The sequence below is a fragment of the Bidens hawaiensis genome, unplaced genomic scaffold (genome assembly GCF_021521415.1).
Source record: "Bidens hawaiensis isolate Kalapana, Puna unplaced genomic scaffold, B.hawaiensis_p1.1 tig00011228_1, whole genome shotgun sequence".
In the NCBI taxonomy this organism is placed as follows: domain Eukaryota; kingdom Viridiplantae; phylum Streptophyta; class Magnoliopsida; order Asterales; family Asteraceae; genus Bidens; species Bidens hawaiensis.
In genome coordinates, this window is record NW_027491873.1 from 386,772 (window position 1) to 410,011 (window position 23,240).

At 34.8% G+C, this 23,240-nt stretch overlaps 1 protein-coding gene, 1 long non-coding RNA gene and 1 pseudogene across 3 annotated transcripts; 1 reads left to right on the forward strand and 2 right to left on the reverse strand.

Annotated features, from left to right (window-relative positions):
- Positions 1–832: 832 nt before the first annotated feature.
- Positions 833–2,881, forward strand: LOC143537534 (uncharacterized). Its single transcript, XR_013136072.1, has 3 exons — positions 833–968; positions 1,675–2,047; positions 2,658–2,881. It is a non-coding gene; the product is annotated as an uncharacterized LOC143537534 (long non-coding RNA).
- A 4,372-nt stretch (positions 2,882–7,253) lies between these two features.
- Positions 7,254–11,897, reverse strand: LOC143537557 (uncharacterized). The gene is made up of 3 exons (XM_077031306.1): positions 11,160–11,897; positions 8,075–8,185; positions 7,254–7,613 (listed from the first exon to the last, which is right to left on the reverse strand). The coding sequence occupies exons 1-3, from the start codon at positions 11,244–11,246 to the stop codon at positions 7,464–7,466; spliced, it is 348 nt and encodes a 115-aa protein (XP_076887421.1). The 5' UTR covers positions 11,247–11,897; the 3' UTR covers positions 7,254–7,463.
- Positions 11,898–18,310: 6,413 nt separating this feature from the next.
- LOC143537558 (UBP1-associated protein 2B-like) lies at positions 18,311–19,945 on the reverse strand (annotated as a pseudogene). The gene is made up of 2 exons (XR_013136076.1): positions 18,651–19,945; positions 18,311–18,536 (listed from the first exon to the last, which is right to left on the reverse strand). The product of XR_013136076.1 is annotated as a UBP1-associated protein 2B-like (transcript).
- Positions 19,946–23,240: the final 3,295 nt, after the last annotated feature.

Sequence of the window (23,240 nt, forward strand, 5' to 3'; positions counted from 1 at the left end):
ATATGTGCCTGTGTGGGTCGTCCCTGGTAACTCGACCGGTAACATGTTTGTCGCACTTTCAAATTTGTTATAGAGCATGCAGGTATTGATGGCATTTACGTTCTTAAATTGGATCGCAATGTATGCGTTCCTATTGACTGATGAAAGTTGGATGGGTGGCCCAGTCTACGGCTGGGTGAGAGAGAGCATTCTAGGTATGATCATCAGCTCATGTATGTCGGGGGTGGTTGCTCTATGTATCGGGCGATGGATAGGTAGCATTAGGCGCCTGCTGGTACATCTAGGCTGTTTGTTGGTGGTTTGTTTGGCGGTGACGGTTGCTTTACCGAAGTTTGCTGAGTCGGGGTCACTTGGCTTGAACACACACACACAACAATCGGATTTTTTTACTCATTTTTTAAATGGGGGTAGTATGGCCTTTTAAACTACAACCATATTCACATATTTATCTCGTCAAGATCCTGTTGAATAAAAATTCCTAGTTTTACTCATTTTTGCATGAAGTTTTATTCAAAATATGATCAGATATACTCTCTGTTATGTTTTGATCAAACAAATTCTCTGATTCGCATTAGGTTAATTGTGTCTCGAGCTACATCTCCAATATCTAGACGTCCCAGCCCTCCTCGTTCAACTACCCCAACCTTGGGTGGGTTATCTTCACCAAAAGTTGTAATTGATGATGTCAAGACGACAAATGATGACACCAGCCAAGAGGTTGTAAAACTAAGAGCCCAGGTATGTAGATGCTTACTATGTTAATATTTGTATGTGATCCTTGGTTATGTGACATAATTACCAAAATGTATAAAATTATTGCAGGTGGAAATCTAACTCGTAAAGCACAACTTCAAGAGATTGAACTTGAAACAACTTCTAAACAGTTAAAGGAGGCAATGACTATTGCAAAGGAAGAGAGCTCAAAATGTATAGCTGCAAAAGAAGTCATTAACTCACTTACCTCCCTAGTAAGTCAAATCATAGCATCAAATTCATCCATTTTCAAATTTATGGCATTTACACCCTTACCTTAAAACTTGCATTAAGATACGAGAGTAGGTTTGTAAATGTACTGAACGAACATGAACAGAGCATGTTTGTGTTCGAGCGTTTAACTTTTAGTAAATGAGCAGGGTTTTCTTGTTCGTGTTCGTTCGTTAACAAAATGAGCATGTTTATTTGTGTTCGTTCATTAAGCGTATAAACAAATGGTTCATGAATGAACATAATTGAGCTAAAACTAATTAAAAGTAATGTGAAGAACAATGTGTCAGCCCTAAAAAGTTATTAAAACTATATTAAGTTGCAATGTGTCAAAATTCTTTACTGAATAATTGAATATATTAGCAAATGTAAACGAAAGAACTTAAACAAACGTAAACGAACAAACATAAACGGATTTAAATGAACGTACGTAGGCGGACGTTCATGAACATAAATGACTGAAGAGACACGTATTCGTGTTCGTTCGTTTAACTAAATGAAGTTTGTTCATGCTGTTTCTTTATTAATAAACGAACTTTCCGCTGTTCACTGCATGTTAGGTTTGTTTACATGGCTATATGAGAGTGTGAATGGATATACTCGGTGTTAATTTTTTGCAATTCTCTTAATCTGGACGAAGCAACAAATAACGGATTTTTTTTTTCGTATTTTGTATGCAACAATAAATAGCTAAAAGAAATGGCAGAAAGGTTACCTGTGGGAGCTGCCAGGAACATCAAATCTCCTTCACTTACTTCCAATATATCTTCGCCGATATTACATCAAACACCCGAGTTGACTTAGTTGACCGGTCTCATGGTCAAACAATGCCATATGAAGAACCAGATTCCAACGATTCAAACAGCCCAATAAAACCGAACGCCATTAATAACCACAGCTCAACCCAAAATAAACCAGTCCAGTCAGCAGCAGCAAGAAACAGTAGCAGAAGCAACAATAGTGAATCTCAGAATGGTGTTGATGAATGGGTTGAACCCGGTGTTTATATTACTCTCACATCTTTACCTGGAGGCATTAAAGATCTTAAACGGGTTCGCTTCAGGTATGCCTTTTCCAGCTTGTATTCTCTACAAGTGCACACATATGGTTTAGGTAGTTATAAAGTGTTGGATTATTATTTTATTAATATGGTTTAGGTAGGTATAATCAAGTTTTGTTCGTACTTCTTTTAGCTATAAAAACCACTCAAGTTTCATATATTGTTTCATTGTTGTTATAAACATTAAATTATTTAAGTGACTTAAATGGAATTATAAGAAATTTAATTACTATTTAGTGATTGTTTTTTTCAAGTTCACTTAAATGGAACAATTCTGCAACTTTGTTATTATTTGGTAAATTTTCTTTTTCTTCACAATTACTTTCTGCTTCAAGTTAAACTTGAAGAAATAATCAATAAATAGTAACATAGTTACATACATGTATGTTTCATTCATGTCATTTTATTTAAGAAAAAAAGTAAACGTTTATAAATTTTCTTTTATAAAATGGAACAATATTGAAACTTGAGCGCTTTTTGTTATTAAAAAAGGTGTAAGTGGAATATTCCCTTTTAAAAGTATTGAACAATATTAAAACTCGTTTAGACATATTACTCGACCAACACGTCTATTAAAATCCTGATTTTATTTAAAAACCTACTCAATTTGCAGCCGAAAGCGGTTCAGTGAGAAGCAAGCAGAACAATGGTGGGCCGAGAACCGGACCCCGAGTTTATGAAAAGTATAATGCTCGAATGCTTGATAAGTCTAGTGTCGGTATCCCAAACGAATGACTTAGCAGTGGGCCCGCCCGATGGACATGTATATGGTATGCAAATGAATTCTCCCTTTGCATCGATCATAAACAAATGGTGGCTCATATTAATTACCAAGCCTTCTCAGTTGTTTTTATTTCAATAATTAGATTATCATTTTGATATTATAGCTTTTTCATCATTTTTAGAATATTTGTAGACAGGAAAAAAAACACAAAAAGATGATTGTACTTTTTGATCAGTAATTAAAAGATGCTCACTGGTTTTAAGTTCTAAAGATGCACAAACCTTACGTTGTCACTCGTCTAAGAATACTTGTGAATTGCCAAACATGTTAGAATCGAGTAGGAAATGGTCAACATTTATAGTTAAATATACACTAGTGTGTACACTAATATACCCATATTTAGCTCTAAGACCATATGGTAGCATGTATGATAGACGACTTGATGCACATTCTTTGTGATTCGGGAGTCGTGGGGTAGGATAATAAATCACAAACTTGACTCGTTCCAACAACGAAGGTGATCGAGTGTGTTTAATGGTGTATCATAAGATGATAATTAATTAATTATTGGTGTTTGAAATGTAACTAAATAAATGTAAAGAATACACAAAAAGGAAGAAAAGAAGGGGGGGGGGGGGGGGGGGATGACCATGGGAGTATGTAATACAAAATTTCACTAGAAGTGACATTTCACATAAGAAATCATTTTTTAAAGTGTTGGGTGATGGAGCCAAATTCGAGATTGACGATCCCCTAACTAAATAAATAAACTACAAAGTAAAGTACGAAAGACAAAAGTGTTTTATTCTTATTAAATACTTTATTAGCAATCTATATAACCATATATATAGCTTACGTTTATATTTTTCGGGTATGAATAAAAATGAATTAAAAGTCTATGTTCCATCTAGTTTCCAATCTAAATTCTTTCTACTTACTCGTTTTCAGTTACACCATATTTCCGTGTTTTATTATGTTCATCGCCTCTACCCTACCCGAATAACGGCCGGGCCGAAAATTTTGTAAACCGAAAAATTTGGGACCCATTGACAAAAAATCCTGGGTCCGCCACTGTCCTAGGTCACCAAAAGAAAACCAAATATACCTGTAATAAATATTTGGTTTTGAGGTCTATGTACAAATGTTGCCATGACACACAGAAATGAGACATATTTACAACATGATATGGCGAGTATGTTGGATGTATTTAGGGATCGCAAAACAACCAGAGTATGTTGGGTATACTCGAAACCCGAAACATCCAGGACATGTATTTCCAGAACCCGATGAGTATTGAACTTGGCATGTGATTTGTATTAAACTTTTATGCGGGTAAGAGACGAGTATGAGATTAGATGATACCCAATGTGATTACTTGAAACTATATATTCGTTTATCATAACCGGATGTCAGAAAATTTTTATTTTTAATTTCATTTCCCCTTTGTGTGTTGATCTTTCATTTTAGTAGGCTTGTTATATGGAAAATCAAATTCACTCTTTTGAGACATTGTATTTGATGAGGTTATTTATATTTTATGTTGTGATATTGTTTATTTACGATGACGTTTATTTGTACGTAATGTATCATGTTAATTTGCAATAATTGTTACATAAATAAATTTATACAATAATATAATAGTAAATAAAAAAGAAATATATTTATAGAATCAACGGGTTGTTTTCTACAAACTAACCGGTATACTCAATGCGTAATTACCTAACAAATACCTGACATGTATTGGCGCAGGTATGAAACACAATTTTACAATCAGGTACGGGATTGAGATTGTTAATATACGACCTAAACTCGACTCATTGTCATCCATATCCATAGACTCTTGCTAATAATGTATGATCCTAAAGTATCACCCACCAAACAACTTATATTTTTTCATATAAGAGCATTCTCAGTTCATTTCATATATTTTTTCCTATAATTTAGCTAAAAACACAATTTCATAAATTTATCTATAATTTTTCAAACAATCTTCCACATTTTATTCCCTATTCATGTCCATATATTCTTTTTTTTTCTCATTTGTCTTGTTATGTAATATATGGTGATCGAGAGATAGTTGATATATTATATGGCATGGATAAAAAATGAGACCCTATATTTAGGTTTTTATATTAGTTGTCATATCACTCATCCATACAATAGGGAATTGATTGGAGATGTGATTTTCTCAAAATGTGTTTAAAAGCATTCCCAACCTATTCTATATATTTTTTCCTACAATTTAGCTAAAAAACACCATTTCATAAATTTATCTTTCATTTTCTAAAATTCGTTCACATTCTATTCCCTATTTATATCCATAAATTAATTCTTTATTATTTTTTTCTCTTTTGTCTTGTTATATAGTAAATGGTGATTGGGGGATATGTGATATATTATATGATGGATCAACAGTGAGTTCATATATTTAGATTTTTACTTTAGTTGCCATATAATTCATCCATATAATAAGGAATTGATTGAAGAGGTGGTTTTGATGGTTACCCTAAATTATATGGATTTGACAACTTTAGATAAAAACATCTACATTAACCACTATTGGTTGAATGCCATAGTTTATAAAATAAACCCAAAATAGTAATTGCTATAAATCGGATAAATATTAACAATAATTAAATCTTAAATGTTACTCCTTTATTTTGGATGAATGAATGTTTCATGTTTAATATTGTTCTTTTTTTTTTGAACGGTGACTTTCATAGTGGTTGAATAATCAGCCACAGCTCTTGGAGAGAGCCCCAACCGTCCCACTGGGGCTAAGACTATGTTGTCTTAACCGGGCCCACGCTTGGCATCCGAGTTTGGCTAGGCGTTCCACGAGAAAATTTTGAGCCCCCTGCCACTTGACAGGAGTTGTCCGCCCACAAGAGCAAGCTCTCTGGGAAGGGACACCCTAATAGAAAACTCGTGTCGCCATCAAGATTCGAACTTGAGAGGCCAACCAGCATCAAACTCTTAGCCATCATTTGGTTGGCCACTTGAGCTAGCCCAAGTGGTTTTTAATATTGTTCTTGATTATTTCTATTTCTTTTGTACAACCATTAATTTATTTTTTTATTGATAAACTAAAGTTATATCATATATTTGTAACAATTAACTATCGCCAGTTCTTCTAAGTTTTTTTTTATTTTAAAAAAAGGCCTATTATATATGTACTTTTAAAATGAAGCTTCATGTTTGTTTTGTTAAAAGTCTAAGCAAATAAATAAAATGAACAACATAATTAAACAAACATAAACCAACCGACGGAAACACACATAAATGCACAAACACAAGACAAGAAATAACAAGAGAAGGAATCGAGTGTGAGACTTTAATGTTGAAAATGAAAAGTTGATGAATGCGGCTAGTGTTTTTTTTTTTTTTTTTTTTTTTTAATTATAAAGGGATTTCAAAAATTGCATAGATAAAGGGAGCAATGGAACAAATTTTGAAGTCTATTGGTTTCAAAAATTCCGTTAGTTTTCTTGCTGACTTAGGATTTTTTAAATGACTTAGGCAATGCATATATGACATTTTTAAATTCTTTTCTTAATCCATTGTACCCGACCCACTTTTCCCCTGCCTCATAACATCCGGAGCTCATCATCCAGTGCCAGTCATCCCCTCTACCACCCACCACCTTTGTAATGTCATAACTTTTAATGAAGAGACACAAAATCGATACTCTAAATCAAAGTTGTTTGGTGTTTGGAACAAAATTTCAAAGGTTGAAAGGCAGTTTCGATGAAAATAATAAATGAGTTGTTGGATCAACAAAAGGCGTGGTGGGAAATGGAAAGCAAATTCTTTTTTGACTTGATAAATAGGTTGGGGATAATCCGCTATGCTATGCGTTTGGTTCCCAGCTTTATTCAAATTGGAACGCTTTAAAAGATGCTAGATTAGATTAGAGACAAAACGGTAGATGGTTCATCAATGAATGGATGGAATTGGACGTGGGTAGACGAATGATGCTCTTACCGGGTACCATTTTGTATGAGAGGGTGGATGGGTGGGTGTGGTAGCTAGAAAAAGATGGGACGGACGTTCACTATGCATTCGGTTTGGCATAGAGTGTGCCAAATCCAGATCTTGAGCACATGACCAACTCGTGATCCTTAATTTCTTCAAACGGGTAACAACAACGTTGTTGAATGAGAATCCCCCATTCTAACATCAAGTCTACCAACCTATAAGAATGTAACTACACTTGCATACTTTTTGCTAACCGCATTCGAATAAATTAAGGGTTGATAACCCAACAACTGATACATCTCAAACTAACAACTAACAACTGATACATCTCAAACAACTCACTCTTGTGCTAAACATAATGACAAGTATAAATATGTCTTCGAAAAATTGCGCCTTTTTAACAAAAGGGAAAGGGTATAAAAGCCATATCCTTCACTTCAAGTGCTACAACTAACAACTGATACATCTCAAACAACTCACTCTTGTGCTAAACATAATGACAAGTATAAATATGTCTTTGAAAAATTGCGCCTTTTTAACAAAAGGGAAAGGGTATAAAAGCCATATCCTTCACTTACTTTTCGGTAGTACCCTTAATCTCAAGGCACGATCATGATCAACTCCTCCATAATCAGTCAGAATATACAAAATCAAGCATTCCCATTTCATCTTTAAGCAACATCCATGGCTTCAAAGTGCAAACTAAATGTTGGAGTTTCATCGGGTTCCATCTGAATTACTTACTCCTGCAGCTAAGTTATTGGTTTGACTTTTCTTCTGATCTTGACTGGGTACCGGTTTGTTATCCAATAGCTTCCCACTTTTGGCTATGGCAAGGATGAGCTCAAGTTGCTTTTGTTGTTGGTCCTGCATGTCAACATCTCAAGAATTACAGTCAAAAATCTTTTTCTACAGATGGGTTAATTAAAACCAACATTAATATCAATTTTGTTATTGTATGCAACAAATGATGATTCTTTTTTTCTAGTTTGATAAGGTGTTGCCCTGTCACCGTGTCAACTTCTTTAGAAGGTTACTCACATATAATGATAAAAACTGGAAGCGTGTTGAATACAGTGGAAAAAAACTATTACATACAATGACGGAAGGTTAAAAACAAGTTGCATTTGGTGTAAACCCTTTTCTACAAGTCATAATGGTACTTTTAGGAAAGTATGTTGTTACTCTATAGCCAAAATCCTTAAAAGTATTGCTTTTTGATTATGTAAAACAAAACAAGCTATTATTTGTGAGATTTCTGACAAACACAGTTTTAATGCCATTAAGTTGATTAACAAAACTGCTGACACTTTTAAGCAATAACTGACCTGCATAGCCAAAAGAACCTTCTGAATTTCAGCAAGTTCTTTCTCCAAGTTGTCTTCTTGCATTGCCAGTGCCCGTGTCGCCTCTGAATTTTTCTTTGCCAATTCCGCAGTCTACAAACACACACAAAAAGAAAAATATACTTGAAAATTTGTTGAAATAAAGGCTCCAACACTACTGCTATGGCTTCTAAGGCTTGGTAACATTAATTTGTGTAATGTATTATACCAGCACACAAGCACATGTGACAACAAACTGTACTAGTAATTCTATAGATGTTGATTGAAGGACATTAACAGGTCAGGCAGGTTGTGTTACAAGTGAGAACAGGTTCAAGTCCAAATCATTTATTGGTGACGGTCATATCTGATTGAGCTGAACAGACACTTTTCGTCCATAATTTGAATTTATATGAAACACTAATATGTCGAATTTGATTGTAAAATTTATATTATTTCAATAATAATCTAATTATTTGAATAAATTGACTTTAGACCCATTTGGTCTGTTTCCATTTTAGCTATTTCCTTAATCTACTCGATTGAGCCAATCAAATTAAGCATAACTGAATCAACATGTTCATAAGTAAGGAGGCAGAGCAACTTCAGGATCTTTCAGAAGACTAAGGTATTAATTGTGTCATTAATCTGTAACAGGGCACACGGTATTATACAGTGACACACATTCCTCACTCTATTGCCAGTAGACGTTTCACTAAAAAGATACGCTAATGTTATCAACATGAAATATAAAAACAAGATGCTCTCAATCACATCACGTGTAAGACTACATTTATTTGCATGTGTTATGAACCTGAAGGTGACAGTATATGTGATTGGTTCTAGTGTCTATCTAAAAAGTATACTTATATACTTGAGAAATTCTAGAGACAAGCTCATGTTAAGTATCCTCAGCAATATAGTAATTGTTTTTCTACGAAGTCCACTTTGCCTATTAATTAACTATAAAGATTGTAACAACCCAAAATCCAGGGCTTGTTATTGCTGGTAAATACTTCAATTAATGGATAACTCAATTGTCATTTCACCATGTCAGCAAATGCTGGTAAATTTAAGGTTTTATGTACCAAAACACTCCATAAGTTAATATGTCAGTGTCACACCTTTCATAATAGATAGAAAATATCTAAACACAAGAGCATTCAACACATACTCAACTAGCATAATCTTTGTCCACAAAAATAACATGATCAAAATTCAACACAGTCAAGGTTCACTGGCCTTTATTAGTGACTTGCTTGTCACATCTACTGCCTATATAGGCTCGTTATCCAGCTCTCAGTTCGCTAAATTTATAACTCACAAGTATCAAGACTAATTAGGAAGTTCATAGCATAAACAAATCATGCTCTTACTTTCAAAACCAATCACATACTTCAACAATCCTAAAGCACATGACATGATCATATAACTTGTAAAATGTCTTTGCACACGTATGCATAGGCATGGATCACGTTTCACAAAGCACATTACGCTTCCCTGAACTTCTAACGTGCTCTTACTTCTTGCTAAACAAGCCCTACACTATCAACATAATCTTTCTAGAAATTTATGAAATGTCTTTGCGCACACGTATGTATAGGCATGGATCACGTTTCACAAAGCACATTACGCTTCCCTGAACTTCTAACGTGCTCTTACTTCTTGCTAAACAAGCCCCTACACTATCAACATAATCTTTCTAGAAATTTACACAAGTCCATTGTCATATTCACCACATAAGAGCCCTAGTCAACTGGTAGTGTGCCACACATGTGTTATTTGTTAATAATTTGTGGCACATAGCTTATTATAATACAGGTTTGCCTTTTTTAGTTAAAGAATCTATTGTTAACTCTCCAAATGATTTCTGCTTCATTACAAATGCGAAAACAATAATATTTGCGAACTACCAAAGGTTATCAACTAAAGTAATTTAAATTGTATACTAAATACATAAAATTATTAGCTGACAGATTTGTCATCATGCTATGACATTTATCTTGTTTTAATAACTTAAAAAAATATCTAATAAAAGAAACATACATCACCCTTTGTTTCTTTCTTCCTCTAGGTTCTTCCAACAAATTCATGCCCCCTAGTATTTTTTTAATCATACAATTAATCTATTAACCTAGCTGCATAAAACTGATTATCTCAAACAAATAAGAATTTCAAATACTTAAAGCACAATTTTGCTTCACCTTATTCACTTGACTATTGTTCCAAGTAAAGATATCATCAGCAACTTTCAAACTGAAAATTTATTTAAATATCAACTTCTAACACAGCAGTTTGCATATCCCCATCACATAAAAGACTCATACTAAATTAGCTTGACCCAAAACCATATTTTTTACTCATTAACCATACTCAACAAACTAAACGATGACTAAACAGGCAATCAAAAACACATGAGTGACACTAAAAACTTCAACTAATCAACCACTACACATCATAGGATTCTTACAAAGCATTACTTTAGACAAGGTGCACCTATGAACAAACAAAAACTCGTAAAACCTAACACCAAAACATCTACAGAGAACTAGAACAAAACTCCATGGGATTTAATCTCTTTCCAGTTGTGAACGAAACAAATGAGAGCTGAAAGGTGGGAATTTTATAATTAGTTACCAAAACTTTAATTTCGGCTAATTCCAAATTCACACATTCTCCTTCATATGAAATCATTATTTCTTTCAAATCCATCTCTTATCTTTCTTTTCCACTTTGAAAATTTTAACCCTTCCATACTTTTATTCTAAGATCATACAACTAAAGAAAACCTCACACTTTATAACAAGTAAACATATCTTTTTCGTTTTTACAAAGATGCAGAGACTAAATTTAAAAACTAAATGTGGAGTTTAATATTCCCATTTTTTTCAACGTCTCAAGTTAACATACTTTTCTCTGCTCAACTAACCGCATATGCATCATGTCACCAATTCAAATTCTTAATTCGATAGCCTCACTTCTCTAAAAATTTCCTTACTAAGATCTATGGCATTCTAACTAAATATATAGCAAAATTTAGCATTTCTAAAATTAAAAACAGAAAATTGCAGTATTAGTGTTCACATACCTGAGCAATAGGCTCCTTCATCGACTTGCGGGTGACCCTAAACCGAATCCCAAGTTTCTCAAGCTGCCTCGACAAAACCCTAATCATTGTAGCCGAGCTCCTCAAATCCTCCTCCACTTTCTCAATTCTGTCAACCAAATTAATCCCCGAAGAACCGGGTTTACTAAACCCTAAACAAACCCTTCTCTACTGTCTGCGTCGAATCGCCACACCAATCACAATCCCCACTACCAACAACACCGGCTGCCACACCGCACCCCGCGTCCCAAACCACTCCAACACCGGGTTCTGTGAAGTCGAAAACGTAGAATTAATAACGAATCCAATCGAAAGCACCGCGGAGGACGCGAGGCAAAAGAATTCGGATATGTGGAGAAAATCATCTAAATTGAATGTATCAGTGGCAGCAATGTATTGTTTGTCGACTAGTGCGTCTGAATTGAAAGCTCGTATTGAAGTATAAGGGTGATTTAGAACCCGGGTGGTAAGGGTTTTGTAAAGCGGGTTGATTGTGAGGTTAAGATTGGGGTTTATGAGATTGGTGGGTGTTAATTTGAAGGAGATGCGAGTGAGTGAGTGACGAGGAACTAGGGTTTGAAATGTTATTGACATTGTTGTTGAATTGGGGATTGGAATTTGCAGGTAGAAGATTGAAGAAGAAGAAAATAATAATAACAATATTTATTATGTGGCGATTATTTCAACGGTTGTTGGGTTGGCGCCTAGGAATATCAGATTGACACAGTGGAAATGGGGAAAGTTAGCTTTTGGTTTGGGTGTTAATGATAGGATCAAAATCACTAAGCTCATCTACGGTTCATCGGGAATAAAAATGAGAAGGATGAGAAATCATAATTAATTAATATGTGTCAAGTAAGGACCAAAGGAAAAAAGGTAGAGAGGTAATTGTATACATTTTCTCTCTTCACATGCAAGGCACATGTTAATACCCCCATCATTTTATAACTTTTTCATATGATATTTTTTTAAAAAAATAAAATTTATAATAACAAACGTTTTTTTACCTTTAATACGAGTATAATTTTGTTATATAAGACTAAAAAAATAATTTACGTCATTGTGTCTTTTTGCTTACCATTGTGTCTTTTTGTTTATTATTGTGTTTTTTCGCCATTGTGTCTTTCAACTGATCATTATGTTTTTTTAATACTAATAACACCGTTGTGTAATACTAATATGTAAATGTAATGAAAAATACCAACAAATTATCTAATACTAAACACAATGATGAATACATATTACAAATTAACATGAAACGTAAAACACAATAATTGATACATATAACACAATCACCTGAAACGTAAGACACAATGGTAAAATACATATAACACGATGACTTTAAACGTAAGACACAATGGTAAGATACATATAACACGATGACTTTAAACGTAAGACACAATGGTAAATACATATAACACAATGACCTTAAACGTAAGACACAATGGTAAATACATATAACACAATGACCTTAAATGTAAGACACAATGGTAAATACATATAACACAATGATCTTAAATGTAAGACAAAATAGTAATACATATAACACAATGACTTAAAACGTAAGACACAATAGTAAATACATATAACACAATGACTTAAAACGTAAGACACAATGGTAAATACATATAACACAATGACTTGAAACGTAATACACAATGGTAAATACATATAACACAATGACTTGAAACGTAATACACAATGGTAAATACAAATAACACAATGACCTTAAACGTAAGACACAATGGTAAATGGGAAAATTACAAGAATTGGCAAGTTTGACTCAAAATTTACCAAAATAGACATGTCTATTTAGCCTACATCTCTCCAATCATTGGTTTTTTAACCAATAAACAATTGACACGTCACCGAAGCCGGATAAGGCGGCTAAGCCTTAGCCTCCACTTTATGGGCACGGAATTTTATAAACAGTAAACAGGTCCCACCTTTAACCAATAAAAATTCGACACGTGTCAAAGGCGGCTAAACTTAGCCTACATCTATAGTTATTTAGCCGGCTTCGGGATACGTGTATATTTAGTTAGCCGGCTCCAAATATTCCTTCTTAGCCGGCTCCAGCTCGGCTTGTAGGCTAAGGCTTCACTTAGTCGCCTTCAATTTTTTCATTTAGCCGTCTAATTTTAGCCGTCAAAACTGTATATTTTACCAACCTTATTAAATATTTAGCCGGTTTCACTTAGCCGTCTTCTTAGCCGGTGTAAATTTAGCCGCCAAAATTGAATATTTTACCAACTTACCAACTCTATTAAATACTTAGCTGGCTTCACTTAGCCGTCTTCTTAGCCGGTGTAAATTTAGCCCCTAAAACTAAACATTTTACCTACTCACTTAATTATTTAGTCGGCTTCGCTTAGCCGCCAATTTTTTTTCTCCTAGCCGGCATGTTTTAGCCATCAGCAATAAATACTTTACCTACCCAAATTTAATTTTTCACCAACCATTTTTATAAAACTATACAACCATATTCCCTACATCTTATAAAACCATCTTCACCCTCTCAAAATATACTCATTTTAAAAAAAAATATGTTTGTTAACGTCGTCGTTTTGAATATTTTGTAATATTTTGAAGATCAAACTCTTTTGAAATTAAAGAAATTAAATAATCGTAAGTAATATTTGTACTTATCTGTAAAACACGTTTCATGCAATCAACCGGAAGGTATTCAACAACCCGATCAACAACATGCCAATTCCCACCACTACAACCAACGACGTTAACAAACATATTTTTTAAAAAAATGAGTATCTTGTGATAAGAAAGTAAAAAAGTTTGAGAGGGTGAAAATGGTTTTATAAGATGTAGGGAATATGGTTGTATAGTTTTATAAAAATGGTTGGTGAAAAATTAAATTTGGGTAAGTAAAGTATTTATTGCTGATGGCTAAAACATGCCGGCTAGGAGAAAAAAAATTGGCGGCTAAACGAAGCCGGCTAAATAATTAAGTGAGTAAGTAAAATGTTTAATTTTGTGGGCTAATTTTAAACCGACTAAGAAGACGGCTAAGTGAAGCCGGTTAAATATTTAATAGAGTTGGTAAGTGGGTAAAATATTCAATTTTGGCGGCTAAATTTACACCGGCTAAGAAGACGACTAAGTGAAACCGGCTATATATCTAATAAGGTTGGTAAAATATACAATTTTGACGGCTAAAATTAGACGGCTAAATGAAAAAATTGAAGGCGGCTAAGTGAAGCCTTAGCCTACAAGCCGAGTTGGAGCCGGCTAAGAAGGAATATTTGGAGCCGGCTAACTAAATATACACGTATCCCGAAGCCGGCTAAGAGTCAAAGATGCCGGCTAAATAACTATAGATGTAGGCTAAGGTTAGCCGCCTTTGACACGTGTCGAATTTTTATTGGTTAAAGGTGGGACCCGTTTACTGTTTATAAAATTCCGTGCCCATAAAGTGGAGGCTAAGGCTTAGCCGCCTTAGCCGGCTTCGGTGACGTGTCAATTGTTTATTGGTTAAAAAACCAATGATTGGAGAGATGTAGGCTAAATAGACATGTCTATTTTGGTAAATTTTGAGTCAAACTTGCCAATTCTTGTAATTTTCCCAATGGTAAATACATATAACACAATGACCTTAGACGTAAGACACAATGGTAAATACATATAACACAATGACCATAAACGTAAAACACAATGGAATCTACATATTACACAATGGCTTGAACGTAATACACAATTAACATAAAGAAAATGTTGAGCACAAAGACACAGTGACAAACGAAAGACACAGTGACGTAATCTTTATCTTAATTTTTATTTTTAATATGAGTATCAGTTGAAAAACACAATGACCAAAATATATAACACAATGCATAGAAAAACCCAATTAAAAAACACAATGGGCAACCAAATAACACAATACAAAAAAAACCCACCAACTTTTTTTTATTTTTATATAACAATATGATATTCATATTAAAGATAAAAAAACGCTCGTTATTTTGAAAAAAAAAATTCTAAAAAAACGTCGCATGAAAAAGTTATAGATGTTTTAAAATGATGGGGGAATTGACATGTGCCTTGCATGTGGAGAGAGAAAGTCTTCATAAATGAGTTATTATCTTTATGCCCTTCTCATCTATTTTTATTTAATTTTTACTCTTGAATTAATCTTCACCATCCAAATATAAGATCAATGGATTAGATTCCTTCTCACCCTTCTCATTTTTGTTGTCCTTTGTATTTTAACTTTACTCAGCTCATTTATAATCTTTGTAGTTATATTCTTAAGAAAATATTACCGCACCAAGAATGTGGCTCGCAATTGTATACCTTGTTAGGCTTTGTCTCTCTCACAGTTAAAATTTACTTCATAGAAACAGTTAGGCTTTGATACTCTTACAACCAAATTTTACTTCTTTTCAATAAAAACCTCTCTCTCGCATCAACCTCTCGTCCTTCAAAAACATCGAAACTTGATTGGAGATGCTCTAGGAACAAAATCATTCTTTTTTGTAACCATAAGTACAATTCTACACTAATTTTTACAAGTCTTTAATTTGAAAGGTCACCCTTCTTAGCATTACACCAATACGCACGCATCTTTGAATATGAGGTTCTAATGGGGTTAGGGTTCTATTTTTTTTAATAAAAATACAGTCAAGGACTCATAATTTTCAAACTACGTTTTGTTTTGTTAAGATAACATGGAATGACTTATCACATACATGGTACATTACCGGGGGAAAGTACAATCGACCATCTCATTCAATCACCACGTCCACTAAATTCAGCCACGGTCTCAGTTCAAGTTTGATTTAATAGGCGCCCTAGCTGGTTATGTTTATGTTTACAAAATCATTTTGAAACCTAATCATCATAAAACAGTCAATTTTCTTATTTCTCATTTATAGAAACTCTCACCAGGTCAGAATTTCAGTGTTCGCTAGTGAAACAATATGTTAACTGGTTTCATTTAGGTGTAACGAAAGCTCAAAGGCGTTGGTTGCTTAGAATGGAAGGTGGGATTTATGGGTGTTTAGCTGGTGACACTGGGGTGCCAAAAAGAGTGGTGGACTGGTGGGCACATTAAGGTTGTTCATCACAGCAATTCAAGTAGAGGTGGTGTGCTGCAGTGGGAGTGCTAGGTGGTTCACAGTGGCAATTCAAGTGCAGGAACAATGGTGCTGATGAAGAAGGGGAAAGGAAACCAACCTTCTAGTTTAACAAATAAAAAACTAGAAACCAACATTTTGGTTTAACGAAAATTAAGGATCATTTTGGTTATACGGCATTACAAAACCGAACCAAATCCAACTAAGCAACTGAACTGCACCAAACCTGGAAACCATACATACCAAACTTTTAACCAACATTTTGGTTAAACAAAAATTAAGGATCAGTTCTGAGTACTGGTTATACATCACTACAAAACCGAGCCAAATCCAACTTAGCAACCAAATTGCACCAAGCCTACAAAACAAACATACCAAACTTGTTTGAATGTTTTCAATTGAATTTATAATTCGTTTCATTACTTTGGACCAAGTTGCAAACGCATTCATTACCCAAGCATTTCAAACCCTAATATAAAACCAAAACTCAAACCAAACCAATACTGAAAAACCAAAACCGCCTGATTTCCTAAAACCAAAACGTTTTAGTTTGGTGAGCCCCAACCAACACACGTACACCCCTATATTGCATACAAAGAACATCAAAAGGATTTCAAATCTTTTGATACATAATCTTACATAACGAGTGCAGGAAAGATTAAAAAAATAGCAAAATTACATGTTCATACATTGTCATTATGCTTAATTAAAAATACCATCAGAAGTAACACTCACAAACACACCCCTCAGACAAACTTTATCCAGGAACTCAAGTTAGACTCAAAAAATATACTTAAAACACTGCCCTCTAAGCGTAAGCACATTTAAACTAAACAAGTAAAACTATAAATCAATATCCTCAAAATTAAGGGCATCCAGCATAGAAACAAGTAAAACCATAAATCATCACTATTTTGGATGCCCAAAAGTATTCTGTTTTGACTCGAGTTAAAACAAGAATAATATAAAGTGGAGGAATAGCAAGATTTGCTGAGCCAAGAAAGCTAATACAAATACTAAATATGAAAACATTTACATAAAAAATGGCCACAAAAATTAATAATTTCTAGCAATCTGGAAAGAAGAAGTATTGCATAACCAGGTTAAAGTGAAAGTATTCAAGAAAACAGCCACAAGTCAACTAACTACTAAAAGTCAAATCGGGATGAAATGAAAACACAAATCACATAAGAGCCTCTCCATCGTTATCAAATTAATGATGGCAATTTCGATCAATTTACCTATCTATGGAGTGAGTTGGGTTATCTTTTAAGCCTAACGGGTCAAATAACAAACAAGTTAAAGAATAAACGGGTCAAGCATGTTAAACGGGCCAAAAATACCCAACTGTAGTTTAAAGACTTGATGCATAAAGCGCCATTAATATTTGTTATGGTAAAAGAAAGTTGACAAAAAAAAAAAGCTGACCCGATCCATTTCAACATTTGCCAAAACACTTATTTTGTTCCAAAACCATTTGGACCACCCAAGCGGTCCACTTTGTCATCTGGGCCACCTCTAGTACTAAATAGAAAATTGCAATGAAAAACTTTATTTGAAATTAAACATGCAAAAAGACAACGTGGAAAATATGTATAATGTAAAAGACCATAGGATCTATGGGCAAAAGTGAAAAAACAGCAATGTTGTTTGTTCCTTTCTAATTTCTGCTTGAGAAAACTACCCATTACCAGTTAATATAGAGAAATCTTATAGTTGTGCTTTTCAAAGTCATCCCAATAACTGAAGCCTAAAGAATAATAATAAATGATTACAAAAATAACAATATGTCGACACTAATAACAAAACTATAAAAAAGTATAACCGTATGACCATCAAGAAATAATAAATGTCAACCATGTCATGTTGAAGATACAGAAAGAACATGCATACGCGAGTCAAAATCAAGAACAACCAGTAAATGAGAAAGTAAATCCAACAAACCTCAGCATACCATAAGCACCACAGCAAACTCAAATGGAAAACAGAAGCAAAAACTCAACGAAAATATCCCCAAATGAAAGTATAAAAATAGATAAAAGATAAACGCTAAAATGTCATTAACTCCATACAATAAACTATAGAAATGTATCCAAAATAAGTATAAAAAAACAAGTAAAAACAAGTACTTAAACCATAGAAAGACATTAGAGATACGAAAGATGCTTCGACATGCACAGCTTCCAAGCAACTAACGAAATATAAACGCCTTTAAAACACATTCTCCGATTCTGAATGATAACTTACCTCAATGGCAGCTGCAATTCATCTGCACAAACAAAACTACTCATGTAAAAAAATGAAAAAACAAACAAAACGCAGAAAGTTCACAACTTTGTACATGTACATAAAACATAGTCAAAAACAGTCTATCAGATCATACCACATATGAGACGGATAACCACCGAAAGAGCCACCAGCACCTGCACCACCTTGAGCCCTGGACCCAGAACCAGAACCTAGAGCCGGAGGCGAAGCAGGGCCTGCTCGACTCTTAGGGTAGGAATTTTGTAAGCCCGAGCCCGGTATCACAGGGGGAACACCCCCTAACAATGACGCACTGCCAACACCAACATTCAACCCGCCCGCTGCACCAGCAAAGTAACCACCTAACCCACCCGACGCACCACCAACTCCACCCACACCCATTTGCCCCAAAACCCCCGAAGCCAAAAACGGATTCGCTGCAAATAACCCTCCATACATAGGATTAAACAACGCAAAATTCTGCGCAGCAGCCATCATTTGCGTAGTCGGCTGTTGGACACCCAACCCATTAACCGTATTAACCGAATTACCCGGAGCAGAAACCACAACGCTCTTATTTTTACCTTCACTGGACGCTCGCTGGCAATGCAACTGATGCCCTTCGAACACCTTATGCGGCTCCTCCAACGCCTTCCTAAACCCATCCTGAGTCCTATACACAAACAACGCAAACCCCCTCGACTTGCCCGTCACACTATCGAACCCAATCGGCCCCGTCTCAATCTCCCCAAACTTCTCAAAAAACAATCTCAACCGCTCGGGGTCCGTATCCGGGTGCACATTACTAACATAAATTTTCCTCCACGAATTATCACCTCCCACGGGAGCCTCAGAAGCAGGCGGTCCCAACGCCGCCAGCTGACACGACGCCATTCGGTTATTAATCTTCTTCCTGGGCTCCTTCAGCTCCTTCATCGCCTCTTTCCGGGTTTAAACTGGACAAACCCAAAGCCCTTGGCTTTGCCGGTGACCCGGTCGATTACGACATTACAATCCTCGATTTCTCCGAAGGGTTTAAAGGATTGGACTAGGGCTTCTTTCGTGATGTCCCATCCTAATCCGAAGACGAAGATTTTACGGTGCGAGATGTCGGTGTCGCGTATGCGGGTGTAGAGCGTAGGGTTTGTTAAGGCGGCGTTGATGATGAATTGGATGAGTTGGTCTTTGGTGTAGGGTTCGATGAGCTTGTGGATCTGGTCTGGGGTGGTGTCGTCTGGGTCTGAATCGGAAGATGGTGGTGGGTTTGATGATGATGGTGGGTTTTGGCTGGTTGGTTTGTCTGGTAATGTCTTCTTCTTTTTTATGATCTTCTTCTTGGTGGCGGTGCCTGGTTTTTTGGTGACCTTTTGCTTCTTGGCGGCTGCTTCTGCTGCTGCTACTTTCACCATTGTATTGTTGCAGGTGAGAAGAGAGGAGGGGTTTGTCTAAGGGTGTGATAATAAGTTATACACAAGTGATGGCTTCTTATTTTTTATTAGTTCATAGGTCATAGCCTCATAGGTGATACCAAACTAGTCATTTCTTAATTTTTTTATTATTCTTTTTTAACGGCCGATTTTATTTTATAAAAAGACTAGCAAATATCTAGTCTAGGGGTGTGTATAAAACCGAAAAAACAAAACCAAACCGAATTATAAAACATTGATTCAGTTTAGAAGTTTAGCAAATATCAAAATATTGGTTTTGTTCGGTTTTGTATTTTGTTAAGAACCAATAACCAAAATATTGGTTTTGTATTTTGTTAAGAACCAATAACGGTTTTGTATTTTGTTAAGAACCAATAACCAAAACAAACCGAATTAGAAAACGTTGATTCAGTTTAGAAGTTTAGCAAATATCAAAATATTGGTTTTGTTCGGTTTTGTATTTTGTTAAGAACCAATAACCAAAACAAACCAAAATGACCAAAAAATTTGAAATAAACATAATATTTTAACCGTAACCATTAAAACTAAATCTACCGATGACTATGTGGTTAATAACGGATATTGAAAGTCTAAGTATTCAATATCTATTAATCATTAGGTTAAACAAAAAAAATCTTGTCCAATTTCAATATCTTGGGTCAATTTTTTGTTCCCAAAAAGTTTTGGCTCGATTATCAAAACCGCATCCAAAACCGAAAAAACAGAAACCGAACGATTTTAAAAAATTCATAAAACTGAAAGTTTGGTTTTTGGTTCGATCTTAGTCAAAAATCACACCGAACAGCACCACACACACCCCCATCTAGTCAAATCAAATACATCATATACACCAATTACATGAAATGAAAAATCAAATTCACTTTTCCAATTTTAATCCAACCAATTTTTCTCTATTCTTCGAGCCGGGGGTCTCACCGGAAACAGCCTCTCTATTCCTACAGGGTAAATGTAATGTCGTCTACATCTTACCATTCTCAGACCCTACCATAGTTTTGCTATTGGTGGAATATACTGAGTACGATGATGATGATCTTCAACCATATGAACAAAAATCGTCTTATATCTTCTTTAATTCTAGTAATTGACACCATTATATTGTTGAAAATGTTATTGTTTTCTTGCTTTTATAGACACCAACATGTAGCAAGTATGGTTGGTTGACCTGCTCTTTGTTGGCCTTCCTCTCATTTTAAACTAAAATGGATCTTTAGTCAATCATTTACCTTCAACATAAAGATTGGCGGGATACCACGCCAACAGCTAACAATCGACACATAATCGATGCAATAGGTTTTCGAAAGGAAATTTACCAAAATAGACAGCATTGACCTTTCAAAATCAGACATTGACTTTTAGCTTATAACTTTCTATACTTCACCTTGTGAACCTATCAAATTGTGTCACGAAGGACAGGCTAACTTAGGACGCTAAACCTAAGCCAACTCTTTTTGGCCCAAAAATAGTAAGATGCATCCCACATTATAACAACCTTGAGTTGGCACATGTCACTAAGCACGAAATTTTAACCTACAAGTGTAGTTTTTAGCCTACAAGACAGACAGTTAAAAAAGATAAGTTGGCTAAGTTAGCGTGAACTTTTTTAGCTGACAAGACATATGACTAACAAAATGTATGTGTAGGCTAAGCTTAGCCTACATGTAACAAATGTCAATTCCTGGTTAGTCAAAGACTGAGGATGTTATCAGTTTTAGTGTGAGAAAGTGTCAAATAATACTTAGTCTCTTTAATGTACTTGGTATATGTGACGACTTCTAATTAGCTATAAGTCAATATGTATTTTTATAATAGATAATATAAAAAGGATAAACAAGTTTTTTCTATTACGCTCTGCTTACGATGCGCGCATATAATGTATATATATGTGAACCTTCGGGTGGCAAAAGTAAAATTACACTAATTTTGACGTTATTTTACTAATCTCGTGAAAATAACGTTAAAAGTGGCGGAAGGTTAATCAGGCATCATGTGGTGGCGTTGATAGCCGAAAGACAAGGGCACATGTAGCAATCAGCGGGTGTTCCGATGATTGAGTGTTATGTGCCTTATGTCAAAGGCTTGATGCAAAACTACTATCGAGCCGGGGGTCTCACCGGAAGCAGCATCTCTATTCTTATGGGATAGAGGTAAGGCTGTCTACATCTTACCCTTCTCAGACCCTACCATAACATTGCTATTGGTGGGATATACTGAGTACGATGATGATGAATAAGTTTTTTCTATTTATTTTAGAAAGGTAAATTAAAAAAAAAAAACTAAAATACAAAACAAAAGGGCATCTAAACAATTACAAAATTACAACATAATTACACGAGATTGAAACTACATCAATCTAACTAGGATAAATATTTTATCTTAAACCTATTATTGGACAAAGAAACAACCAAACAATTGATGTCTTTCAGAATCTTTTTAGGATTGGCCTCGTTATTTGTGAAGTAAAGATCATTTCATAGCCTTTTAAATACACCAAAAATCTATCATCCATATATAGTGAATGATTTATATGAAGGTTTCCTAGTTCGGGAGTTGTTTATGTATGTTAAAAATATCATAAATTGAAAATACGAAAGACCGGGTTAATTTGTACCAATTACTAACATAATGTCAAACAACCGAAGCCGCAAATCAAGAGGCGAGTGCTAAGTACAACACTCCGAGAACAAGTTTTTTTTTAAGACTGGAAAAGATTCAGAAAAATTACGCGCAAGAGTTCATTAGATACCCAAGGGCCAAGCTGGAATCTCATTTTATTTCCAGTATCAAAATTACCCTTAATGACATTAGAAAAGGAAACACATCCAACTTTAATTTGAGAACGAGCCTTGTTATACTATTCCAAACCCCCCGTGATAAACATTTTGAGATATACCATAGACCACGATAGTAGGGCTGACAATTGGGTATTTGTTTAAGACATGATAAGACCTGTTAATTCAAAAAGTGCGGTATGCGTTTTTTCTCTTATTATTGAAACTAATACAACAAGATTTTATTTGTAACAAGTAGTTTTGTTGTTTGGATAGTTGGTCACGCTAACCTCTATCATTTTCCATTATTGGTACCTAAAATTTAAAACTGTCTTATAGTCATGACATATAAAGTAGTTTAACAAGTCGTATTCATGATTGATGTTTGTGTTAAACGCGTCGTTTCTAGCCTGTTAAATATGTTAAGACACGAATTGTCAGTACTGCACGAGAGTCTAGTATCATGGATGGCCGACACAACCTTCCACCAAAGACTGTAATCCTTAGTTT